The following is a 13506-nucleotide window of genomic DNA, read 5'->3' as shown; positions in this document are numbered from 1 at the left end:
TTCCACTGTAATACCAACCTCACCCACAAACACTCCTCGTGAGAGCTTTGTCCCTTGTATCCTTATTTTCTGGATAACCCTCGTATCTTGGGGGGGGGGAATTATTGGTTTTCCATTGGATGAATTCAAAATGTAAAAAAGATTTAACCCCTGAGGTTTTTATTTATAGTACAGAGAGGTAAAACCTGCTTTTATTAAGATTTGGCTTGCTATGAATTATAGAATTCTTTCACCTGCACTTAATCATATGAATGGGGAACAGAACCCTTCATTATGGACAGATTTTCTGTTCCAACTGAAAAGCAGACTGACCTTTCGCGATATATTGCAGTGTGTGTGGTTTGTATTACACTGCTTAGCTCTGAATAGCTGCCCATGAAAGAGCAGGAAGCAATAGCTATGAAAAAGTGGTATTTGGAGCAGACATTTTTTAGGATTAAGGTTTTGCATGATAATCAGAACTGGGATGCTCATCCATCATGCACATTCATATGCTATAATTTGGCCTTATATTGTAAAAACAGTTTTCTAAATTGCTTGCGCATTGTTAGCAAAATCGGAACTAAAGCCTAAAGATGATGTCTTGGTATTGACTGACCCAAATAATACATATAATTCCACAAACAATTTTTTTGTTGATGAAATAACATGCACTCGTATACAAAAAATGATGTGCTGTAAAATGCTGCTATGATTGAATTTAGTAGCATGGTTAATAAACATTTGACATTCTTTGGAAAGGATAAGACAGAAAAATGGATGTAACTGCAACTCCCATCTAAGTTCTCTCAGAGACAACAAATTAATGGCAAGAGATGGTGATGGGGAGAAAACATTACTTGATTTGCTGTGCTTCCCAGAGAAAAGCAGTATTATCTTGATGTCTGTAGTGATAGCTGTCTCTATAGCAAGTAGTACTTCAACTGCAGGAGCAACATAAAAATACAACTTTGCTATTGCCTCCAACCTTGTAGGGTCTTTTAAAAAATGGAGGTTTTACTATGCCAATATGGATCTTAGAATAAATTATGCATTTTATCATGAAAAAGCATTTTGTATTTCAGATGGATAATGATTTTTCTTCCAGATTAGAAAATCAAATTAAATTTGGAAAAGATATTTTAAATTACAGATTCCTTTTGGAACAATAATTGTCAGACCTGAATTTTTCAATATTATTTTGTCATCCCCATAATGGGGATGATCAGTAAGGTAGTTATTGTTTTAATACTGTTGTCAACTTTGCATTTAGATTGCGGTTATTAAAATGTGAGGGTTCATGTATGGAAGCAAATTATTATTATTGCTTATCTTAAAAATGCCTTAAAATAAAGAATTTTGAAAGTTGGCAGATTAGAAAACATAACATAAAATAACATACAACATAAAATTTATTCTCCAAAGGATCAGTAAAATACCCTCTTGTCAGGCAAATTCATTACAAGATGCTATAGTGTTATCAGAGATGTTATTAAGTGAGTATCCATGTGTTATGATTATTAAGCCAATCATAAGGCTATTTCTTGTAAATGACATGGAGCAGTGGTAGGTTCATCCTGGTAGTAAACTGGTGGTGACATCACAGAATAGTTTCTGTCAGTTCTGGTCCATGGACACTGGCATCATTTGGGGGTGTGGGTTGGTGATTTTTGCTTCTGCGCATGCACAGAAACTGAGTTTTCTGCACTGCGCATGCACTGCCATCTTGTTTTCGCCTTTTTTTTTTTTTTGCTTGTTTTTCAGCACTGTGCATCTCTGCCTCCCAAGTCTTAGCTGATCGGGAGGAAATGAGATTTTGCAGTAATCTTTCCCTGGAGTGGGGAGGAAATGGAGATTTTACAGTATCCTTCCCCTCCACACCCACCAGGCCATGCTCAACAAGTCACACTACACCCACCAAAGCGTGCCCAAAGAACGTGTAGGATTTGGAAATTTCTGGCAACGTTTCGACGAGGTCCCACTCGTCATCTTCAGGCTGGTGTTTCTGTCCTTGTTCTAGAGCGAACACTGTGAGACCTGAGCTCCAAATCCTACACGGGAAGAAACCCGAATATACCAAGATCGTCATATATATATATGTGTGTGTGTGTGTGTGTTTTCGTAGATTTTCACGGGTACAGGTATGACGGTCTTGGTATATTCGGGTTTCTTCCCGGGTAGGATTTGGAAATTTCTGGCGACGTTTCGACGAGGTCTCACTCATCATCTTCAGGCTGGTGTTTCTGTCCTTGTTCTAGTGTTCGCCTTAGAACAAGGACAGAAACACCAGCCTGAAGATGATGAGTGAGACCTCGTCGAAACGTCGTCACATGTTTTTTTTTGCTGAATTTGAAATATAATTCTCTATTTACTTTTATTTTATATTAAAAAATGACTCCTCACTTAAAATTATTGTTTGGTGACTTGTACACAAACAACAAAATGCACGATCCAGATGCAAATACGTTGGATGTAGTGTGCGACAATCTAATTGTTCCTGCAAAACCATTAATCCTGGAAAACTTCTTGCGAAAATTTTAGGAACCATTTCTTAATTCTGGGAATGTCATGTCTTTGGTTTGTTGCTATATTATTTTGCAATTTTTTATATTGATGCAACTTTAATTATATTAGTTTATTGGAGAATTGAGGAACCCCAAAACAAGCAACTTTGCTACATTCTATAAATTTGGTTGGAGCATAGCTAATATGATTAGTGTCACCATAAAGAATGATAATATACCTTATTTCATTACAATATACAGCTAATAACGTTATTTGCATCCCTAGCATATCTGTGCATGATTGCTAGTAATAATCCTGTCACAATATGCAAGTGTCTCATTCCAATTGCAGCAATGAATTCAAAGATACATAGAACACATTTATTTCTGACTTCATAATGCTTGCTATTCATTAAATACTAAATGACTCATCCAGACATCTTAATACAGCATAAAGTGACTGAGAGAAGTAATAATTTTTCTCCCTTTTTCAAACCACACAAGCACGTTACTGATTTATAATTAATGCAAATTAAAACTGTTAGCTATGTTTTTCACATTGGGGAAAGGCTTGTAATGTTTTATGACTACAACAACCTTGAATAGTTTAGACTCATTTGTTTTGCTTTAATATTTTTAAATACCTATTTCTAAGATGGTTTTCCAGGCTATGATAAATATTACTGACAAGACTTTTAAAAAGCTATGTTTTGCAGTGAACCTTCTTGAAGTAAAATTTATTTGCATCCCTAGATAATTATTAAAGTGGAGCTGATTGTTTAGATAAATTTAACTTACCATAGGCCTTGAAAAATGCTAGTAACTATAAAATATCATGCTTTCTTTGAACCAAAATATGTATAAACAAAAGGCTGACATACTAGCAATTGCAGAATGAACCTATTGTAGTGACAATTCTGTGACTTTACATTGTAATGACTGATTCAGATGTTGATTTGGGGTAATATTACAGCTTTTTAAAGATTTTTTTTTAAGATTTCAGATATTTAACATGATCCTTTTTTCTAATAAGGAACAATTTATTAACATATAAAAATTGAAAAACACAACAAAACTGATGGCTTTCCCAATAAGGTTTGAATAATAAGTTACTTTGCATTGAATATTCAAGCAATCTGTACCTTTTAAAATTCAAAGTTACTTCTTTCATTGAAGAGCATAGCCCAAGAGATGGCTGGCAGATTCAGTCACTTTCTAATGCAAAAACTACTTGATAAGGATTTTTTCAGAGCAATTCCCTGATGCATCTAATGTGTCAAAAATAATTAGGTTTTGGCAGATTTACCATTGCAGCACAACCCTTTCCTTGGGTAGGGCCTGGATCATGTTAAGCCTTGTTTGTGTGTGACAGCATTATTATTCTTGTTAGCTACCCACTTCCCCCCATCGTTCTGTTGTGTTTGGAAATTTCCCACCTCAACTTGTGTTCCTCACCAGTGTTTTTCTTCATTTATTGACAGTTGGTAAAGATATTCATTAATTTAGAGTTAAAAACATGTATCATCATGTCTCACTGAACTGCTGGGCTGAAGTTGATTAATGGCAAAGACTGGCTGCAGGTTTTCCTCTTGAGAAGCAGCATGCTGGCCCTGCATATTAATGAGAGACTGTGGCTTCTATTAACTAGATAAAAAACAGGTCTTCTCTTGCTTCAGGGTAAAGAGGATGTATTTTTTCATTATTATTATTTATATAATATTTTCATCAGATGCTTGGTTTGAACCTTCCAAGCTTCTACCTACCTGACTCTTTCTTTAAAACAAACATGTGCATTTCAGCTAGAGGGAGGGGAGAACCTGATGATACACACTGATTAATTTTCCATCATTATATTGTCACACTTGTCACATTCAGCATAAAAATAATTAGATAAAATTATGTGTAGGTGCATGCAAAAACACATAAGGTTGCATGTTTTAAAACCCTCACTGATATATTGAAAATAACAGTGTTTGTCAGACTGGCCACACTTGTTCCCTTGACTCAATAGGTGTTAGGGGAAAGGTATTTTTACTAGAGATGCTGAGTGCAGCATTAGCGAGGTAAGATGTGAAGAAAAACTATGTGAAAATCATACATTGAAATCAATCCCCAATTCCCAAATTCCTCCCCGCTGGGAGAATAGTTAAATCAGGTCCTGTTCTGATGCGTAGAAGAACCTGATGACTCAGATACCACAGTAAATGCCTTTCCCATGGCTGATGTCATTGAAGGCAGGAATATATCTCAGTCTGGCAGCTTTGGTTCTTTTCAGTGTTCAGATTCCCTGATTTCTCACAGCATTCTTTCACCCTTCCAAATGCTCCCTCCCCACTAGTTTTGGCAGTTGCTAGAGAGCTTCAAAGAAAACTGACATTTTTGTATATTAAATTATTAGTCACTGATTTGTTGGTATTCATTTAATCAGAAATCCTGCTTTTCTTTCATATTTTGAAGAATATTAAAACAAGTCAAATAATTATGAGAAAGGTATGAAAGGGTTAGAGATGCTGTTGGTGTAGATTACATTTTCTGTACTCACTATTCTTTTCACAGTTTCCTTTAATTATTTTGCTATTTATATTGACAATTATGAATTCTAATGGAATTCAGGTAGTTTTAAGTAAAATGTCATATGATAAACAGTTCAAATAGAAGCATCTTTAAACATGTAGTTATTCAGTTAAAAGCCAGAATCAGATGAAGTTCATAGGTCCAGGTAAATCTGATAGGAATTCTGATTGTATCTTGAAACTCTATGAGTAGGCCAAGAATTTTATGAAGAAATTATATGGATGAATGGCCATGATAAGGGAAATTAATTACAAATTCTATAGTGGGAATCCTATTTTTTAATGTTTTCATTGTGATAGAAGAAAGAGAAAATTGTTCTTTGTCTACTGACAAATGTACTAAATAAGTAAAATTCTGACCTACTATCTTCTCCTTAGACACTCAATCCATATCAAAGAAGAGCCAGTGACTGCTGAAGATGAAGACTGTCCAATGTCTTTGGTAACAACAGCAAATCACAGTTCAGAATTGGAAGACGATAGAGAAATTGAAGAAGAGCCTTTATCTGAAGATCTGAACATAGACTTGGGAAACCTCAAAATGAAGGGACATAACACTGACCTTCCCAACCACTCCATAACCATGAATATTTGACAGATTTTTTTTTTACCGTGACTATTTATTAAGCATGGATAAAGGAGAAAAAAATCCTAAAGGAACTCATTAAGCCAGCCCTTTGGGAATCCAATTACAAGCAGATAAATAGCTTGTGGGGTTTTTTTGTTTTGTTTTGTTTTCCTTTCTTTTTTAAAGATAAACTGATTTTCTTGAAAAACAAAACTGTTTATATATTACAGCTTGCCCATTTAAAAAATGTGGCTAACAAGGGTTCATGACATGACTGAATATGAGGATACATGTTCTATAGAAAGCAAATGGGCCTCATATACTGCCAAAAATAGTGTTAGTTTCATCAATGTGAAAATTCCAGCATACAGTAGTTGTAATAATGTTAGAAACAATTGCTGGTCAAGTTCAACTTGTTGCTATTGTTTTTAATTTGCACAGGAGTAGTATCAGAAATTAGTGTCACTGCTTGTATCTAGCTGAATTTTAAACTACAGAACGTTAGTTTTTTTCATGTTGGTGCCACCAACTGTAAATGACATAAGTTAGTTCTAACGAACCACAGTAATTAGACTGTTGCAACCATCTAAAATCTAAGCTTCCAGTCTGTGCTGTTAGTGTTAAGATGTAAAGTGCAATCCTAAGCTAACATTGTCTGTGCAAGCACCATGGAAACATTTGCATATCTGCATATATCTTACAACTGTACTCTTTACCTCCTTGTGATAAAGCTTTGTCTACCTGCAAACACAGTCAAAGGCTACAGCTGCAAACCAAAGCCTACTCTAACAATGGCCAATAGCTCAATGACAGAAGCAGCCACATGCTTTGGTCAGCCTTCTGTAACTTTAATTAGTACAAAGGAACTTTTCCATGAACTACCTGCTGTTTTCTGAAGACCTCTGGGATCTTTTCATTTAGCCCTAAACCAAGAAATAAATAGGGGGGTGGGGAATCAATTTTGTCACAGTGTAATCTTCTGAGGCCAAAAGTCAACCTCAATGCAGTGAAGATTTGTTTTTATTTTAAAACAGAGGTGAGAATGAAGTTTGTGCAGAAGCTAACAATAGAAAGCAACAAACATGGATCACTGACCAAAATGATGTACTTGATGCAAATGCAGATTGTGTATTGTTATGTAAAATACGTTTTTTTTAATTATGTTCTCTCTCCATTCAGGCTGGTTTCCCCCATCCCCACCCCCATTCCCTGTGATGAATACATGTTGTTGGAAGAAGTCTTGTATGGTCTTAAACTTCGTTGTGTGCTACTTTTTATAGTCTTAAGTTATAAATGACAAAAAAGTAGGAACCAAACATAAAAAGGTCTAGTAAAGCCAAAAATTAATTTCATATTGATTTAAAGTAATCTAGGTGAGTTTTTACAATGAAAGCAAAGATTATAGCAATTGTAGTCCATGGTATTTATTTTCAGTCAAACCAAAGTTACATAAAATTCTGCCTCTGTTAATACGGGATACTAACACTAACAATACACTCCCTTTGGAAGACTTGCACAGGCCAAATTGTTGGAATGCTATTTTTCCTTCTCCTGTTTTTCTACCTTTCCTCCTGCTCCTCCTCCTCCTCCTCTTCCTCCTCCTCTATCCCTATCTTCCTACAATTCCAAACCCCAAATTACAATGGTACAATAACGGTGTATTTGACACTAGTATAGTCTAATGTTTGCTTATATCCTACAAACTTTACATGTTGCTTTTCATGTGCTGTGCCAAGTCTTGATAATACTTCCCCCCACCCCCAACCAAGGGACCTCATAACCTGATTATGGTTATTGCTTTACAAACCGTTTTTTTTCCACAGAAGGTGGCTGCTAGAGCTTAACATAAGTACCAGTTCCATGTGATGGGCCTGGGTCTTGCAAACTAAGCTCATTGTATTCTTTGCTGAAATCAGCAAATAGACTTAAAGAGAAACACAGTCATCTATCACGCCAAATAAAAGGACAAAATGGCTTTCGAAAGGGTTTTTCCCACTTACCCAAAAGACTTTTTGAAAGCTTCTACCTCTGCAAAAGAAAAAAAAACAAAAAGAAATTAGAACAATTATGGCAGATCGCATGAATTGTGAGATCATCACAGTAACTGCTATTTTTCATTATATTTGTCTTTGGGTCATGATAACAAAAGGTTTAAAGTAGTGACATCAAAAGAAAGCTTAACATGTGAATGAGGGTCTTCCCCAAGTCATCTGGGGTCTCTGATATGTGGATGACAGAAAGGAACTGATATTTCTTTCAATTGCATGTTCAAAGACTTTGATGGACTGGAAGTTACAGTGATAATTGGACCATCAAGAAGGTGGCCTAAGACTACAATGCTAAAGTATGCATACCTCAGTTACAAACCTTTTTGAAAGGAAGTCTCAGCCACAGAATGCATATACCTGTAGAGTTTTGCATGGGTTTTATATAAATACAGTTTAAAGGAAAAAATAGCTGCTTGCACATTATACCAGAAAAACCTCCAAAACTGCAATTGCTTTGAAAAATAGACTTTAGGTTTTTTGGAGTTTTCTGAGATGCTTGGTCTGTATTTTGATAATTGTGCATATTATGTAAAAATGTTGGTGGACCATAAATGACCAGACTTTTTCTAAGAAAAATGTTGCTTTAATGCATTTCATGAATTTTTACTCTGATATCATTGCTTGCTAGTAATAGCAAACCTGCTTTTCTGCATCTGCTTTGCGTAGCTATTGTAAGGCTTTGAACTAATGTATGTATTTATTGCTTGAACTTCTGTGCATACCTTATAAAGCATAATGTCTGACAATTTAAATGGCTCATGTATTCTTGCTTCTAACATAAGCTGATAATGGGGACTATGATCTTTTGTATACAGCAGATTTTAACTAGCGCAACATCTGTTTATGTATTGGTGGAATATACCTGTTTTATTTATCTTTTTTGAGGTAAACTAATTTTTGATACTTTTCATTACTATGTACTGTGTTCATACTTTGAATTCTCTGACGTTAGAAGTCATGGTTGAGAATTGTAACAGCTGTTGTTCATTCTGTATTCATGGCTCTCACTGCTGAATAAAATAAAGGACCAAACTTAGGAGTTGAAAGAAACTGTCTACCTCTAACACCAGGGAGTTATCAGACTTTATTTTACGTAGTTTTAGTCTACAAAGACAAATTACTTAAACCTAATGGACTTGAAGCTTATGTTATATATGGTTGAATTGATTATACAGTTGTACTGTTTCAAAATCAATTAAAATGTCATTTGAATATTATAAGCATTAGGTACTCCTAAATGGTTTTTTTTTGATAACTCAGATATGAGAAAATGATCATTAGCATTCTGTGTTTACAATCTTTTAATTTAAGAAAATGTGATTTGGGTTTTATTTGTTTGTTGTTGTGTTGTGTTGTGTTGTTTTGTTTTGTTTTGTTTTGTAATGAAGGAATTAAAGCCTAGCAGCTAGGAGTACAGCAAATGATCTTTATTGTGATGGGGAAAAGAAATGAAGGATTTGACTGTCCTGGTCTGTACCCATTTCAAGGTTTGTTTGTTTTTCAAATTGGACATTCACTTTTGGAGATTCTCCTTCAGAATTTAGCTAATACATTCCAATACTGGGGTACATTTTTAAAGACTAGTGTAATTATTGCTTATAAAGCACTTACAAAACCTTCTCTTGTTATTTCAAAAGTGCAAATCAGAATGGATTTTGTCCATAAATCAGGCATATTTCACAAAGAAGATGTAAATTTTACTATAGCATTAATGTATACAGTGTTTTTACTGCTTCGGGATGTAAAAACTGTAAATGAAGCCATTTCATTCACTTGCTTAAATTTCTGGTGTATAAATAAAAAGTCTTAATTCTTTTTCACCCATTTATAACCCACAAGGTTTTAATTCTTTTCTGAGAAGTCATGCTTCCACCCTACAAGCTCAGTTCCTGTATGTTTAGAATCATTTAATGTTTGGCAGCATGGTTATGACGAACTTTGGAGGTGCCCTAAGGGCTGTATAAGTGTAAAAGGAAGATTAAAGACCAGGTTAGCAGAAAATATCACCTGCTTTACTAAATACTACATGAAGCTGTTCAAAAACTCATTTATTTATTCTTATCTACCATTGTTTATAATAAACACATGTTCTAGTCTGAATTATCTAACAACAAAAGAATAGAGTTCTTTTGTGGATCAGATCAAACATTTATTTCAGAACATGGAAAACCATCAAATAGAAATGGGAACAATAGTATTAGGTGCTCTAAACCTTACATGTAGTTATTGTGATTAATTTGATAGTTTTATACTCCATGATTTGCCTAATCACTTTCATGTGCAAGTGAACTATGTCCTTTTAAGTCCTCAAGAATCTCTCATTTGATTTATTGGCATTTAGTTCTACATCTGGAAAGACACAGAAAAAACCCTGACCCCATCCCCTTCTTGTGTATTGGTTAGAGTAAGTACATCCTTACACATATTTTTCTTATCCTGCTCTGTAAACTCTTATCCATATTTTTCTAAGCTCCATATCTTTAATAAATAGTTAATTTAGCAGTGTCTCATTATGCTCTTGCTACCTTGTTCATTCTTCCTCCAATGCTGCATCTTCTTTCATGGTGTGGTGACCAAAATTATACAAAATGTAGTTGAGTATATTAAAAGCACTACGACACTGACAGGTTTATTAATTAATTTCTTGCTAAGTCCCAACATAAAATTCCCTTCTTATGTAAAATAAAAAACTATTAATCACATGGAATATCCAGCCCCAATATGGAGTGCTTTCTGAGTTATTAATTAATCTGTTAGGGAAGGGATAACTACAGTGGTACCTCTACTTACGAACTTAATTTGTTCCGTGACCAGGTTCTTAAGTAGAAAAGTTTGTAAGAAGAAGCAATTTTCCCCATAAGAATCAATGTAAAAGTAAATAATGTGTGCGATTGGTGTTCTGTCTGGGTCCCCCCAGAAGCCAACACCAACCAAAAAGAGGATCAGACACACTGGTAAAAAGCAAAGGCAGTTTATATAAATCCAAGCAAACACAGGTAACAAAAACTGTTCTTACAGACAGGAACACTCTGAAGCTTCACAGAGGTTTCACGAAGGCCAGGCAATAAAACAGGATTCTTGCTGGCAAAAACAACGCTGGAGATAATAAAACCCACGCCTTCCCCAAGTCTTCCAGACTTCTAGGCCACAAGCCAAGATCAGAGACGCCAAGAATCGAAGCAAGGTCACAGGACTCCCGGTTGATAACTCTCCACAAGACTGTAAGGGCGGGCCTGCCTTTTCAACCCTGCTGAGGAGAACCACACCCAAACCCAGCTGTTGCCAATTTAGGGATGTAAATACCTTTCTAATTGGTCCCTTCTTTGAGCTGCACATCGCTGCCTCATGTCGATTATAGCCTGTGCGTCTTCATCCAATGAATCCAGGCTACTAGCTGGGGAGAGCCCCCCCCCCGCCGGGGTCTCAGGCTGCTCTCCCTCCTCCTCTTCCTGACGTTCCTCTCCCCCGTCTGCCTGGTCCTCCCCCTCCTGGTCACTATCCTCCTCCTCTGGGCATGGATCCGGCAGAGATCCAACCGGTCCCTGAGGAGCCTCAGGCTGAATCACAACAATTGGGGAAGCCACAGGGAGGGTGGAGGCCCTGTTTCCTCCCAGGAGATTCTTAGAGAGGCCCCACAGAGGCTTCTCCCTGCCTTTTCTGGTTACAGTTTTGGAGGCTCAGGTTTGTAAGTAGAAAATGGTTCTTGAGAAGAGGCAAAAAAATCTTGAACACCCGGTTCTTATCTAGAAAAGTTCGTAAGTAGAGGTGTTTGTAGGCAGAGGTACCACTGTACATTATTTCAAGCTAAAAGTCAGTCTTGAGTCTACTTTGTGTTGCTCAGTTCCAATTGTAAGAAAAGAATAGCAAAAAGTATAAAACATAAAGAACAATATATAATAATTAACTACACATAAAAGTAGTTAGTGAACTACTGAACCTTGGGTCATTTGATCTATTCCTGAATCCATTTTTTTTCAGTAGGATGACATTATAGGGTCCTCCTTTTTTGACCAGAAAGATAACTTCCTAGTTCAGCTACTATTTTTGGACAGTGAAGCTGGAACTCAGAAATGGTATATAATGGACTTGTATTCCCAGGGAGAGCCTACAGGACCGTGATGGTGAACCTAGCATGCAGAGTCCTCTCTGGGCACATGTGCCATCACCAGCTGCTCTTCCAGATTCTGTTACATGCAAGCACACTGGACAGCTAGTCTTTGCACGAAGACCAGCTGTCCAATATGTATGTGCGCAATGGAACCTGGAAGAGCAGCTGGTTGCTGTGCACATGCACATCGGTCAGCTGCTCTCTTCTGGGATCTGGTGCTATGGCACCAGCACTCCAGTTTCAATACTCAGTGCTGAAAAGGTTAACCATCCCTTGCTTACATGATACAGTTGGCTGTATCATGTAACCAAGTACCATATCTGTGGAAGCCATCTTATTTATAGTATCTCATAATGCTTGTTGACTCTTCCCAAGTTACTGTTCTATAAATATTTATAAACGGGTCTCTATGGTTAGAGCTGCAGATGCAACCATTTTCTGACCATATGAATGGGAATTGTTTCTGTAAGCTGAGTACACAATAATTCATTCTCATATTTTGATATGGGATTGTAGAATTCGTTTTTCCAGTTTCCTTATTTTTAAAAGGTGGTTCTATCCTTTTTGTACCTAGTTAGAAGTTAAAGCACATATGTTTGATGTAATTTAGAATTGGCCTTGCTTAGTAACAAGGTACTATCTTAGTAACATTTTCTTTTTGGGGGGGAGGGGGTTATAATTTTTTTATTTTTTCCTCCACACCTTACAGAAATATGAATTCACATACCTTTACATTAGAATACAATACAATATAATATCAGTTGCCAAATTCTTAATCAAAATTCTTAATTATTTATCTGTATTGTTTTGGTATATATCATTGATCTTGTGCTACCTCTTTTTCTAATTTTGTCATCCAGATTTCAAAGATTGTTTTCTATTCTCATTCGGGTTCAAAATGCTATTAGCTATCAAAAATTATCTTGGTTATTTGCTTTTTTCTACTAAAACTATGCCATAGTGCTTCAGTCCATTTCTTATATTCTTATCTCAATCATGTTTTTTAAACCCTCATTTTAATATAACTGCCCTTTATGAGGAAAGTTCCAAATTTACTTCTCTTCATACAACAAGGAAAAAAGTATTGGTTCATATTATACCTTAACATAAGAACATAAAAAGATCCATGCTGAATCAGGCCAAAGCCCATCGAGTCCAGCATTCTGTGTCACACAGTGGCCCACCAATTGTACATAGGGATCTTGAACAGAAAGAGAAGGCAAACCCTCCCTTTCCCTTGACCCCCAACAAATGGTACTCAAGGGAATCCTGCCTGCCTCAATCAACATAGAGGCAGCACATGGACATCCATTTCAATAACCACCAATACACTTGGCATCCATGAATCTGTCTAATCCTGCCTTGAAGCTATCAAGGCTGACAGCTATCACGACCTCTTCTGGAAGTGAATTCCATAAACCAATGACCAATATTGTATGATAGATAAAATATTTTTTCTCTATCCACCTTTTCTATCCCATGCATGATTTTATACACTTCGATAAAATTACCCCTTAAACGCAGTCTTTCAAGGCTGAAGAGACCAAGGCGTTGCAACCTGGTTTCATAAGGTAGGTGCTCCATTTCCTTGATCATACTTGTTGCCCTTTTTTGCACCTTTTCCAGTTCCACTATATCTTTCTTGAGGTGTGGTGATCAGAACTATACACAGTACTCCAAGTGTGCTCTCACCATCTATTTGTACAGAGGCAATAAAACACTTACT

General features: G+C 36.2%; 1 protein-coding gene across 5 annotated transcripts in view; it reads left to right on the top strand.

Moving 5' to 3' along the window:
- FOXP2 (forkhead box P2) overlaps positions 1-7680 on the top strand; it is a 792940-nt gene extending 785260 nt beyond the window's left edge. For all 5 annotated transcript variants that reach the window (XM_070755486.1, XM_070755485.1, XM_070755487.1 and 2 more), the window contains one exon: positions 5435-7680. In XM_070755486.1, coding sequence (XP_070611587.1) covers positions 5435-5651 — 217 coding nt within the window. In that variant the 3' untranslated portion in view covers positions 5652-7680. The remainder of the gene's footprint in view (positions 1-5434) is intronic.
- The last annotated feature ends 5826 nt before the right edge of the window (positions 7681-13506 follow it).

This window comes from Erythrolamprus reginae, chromosome 6 (assembly GCF_031021105.1).
Source record: "Erythrolamprus reginae isolate rEryReg1 chromosome 6, rEryReg1.hap1, whole genome shotgun sequence".
NCBI lineage: Eukaryota > Metazoa > Chordata > Lepidosauria > Squamata > Dipsadidae > Erythrolamprus > Erythrolamprus reginae.
Note: the sequence above shows the minus strand (reverse complement) of the source record. Positions and strands in the feature narration are given on the sequence as shown.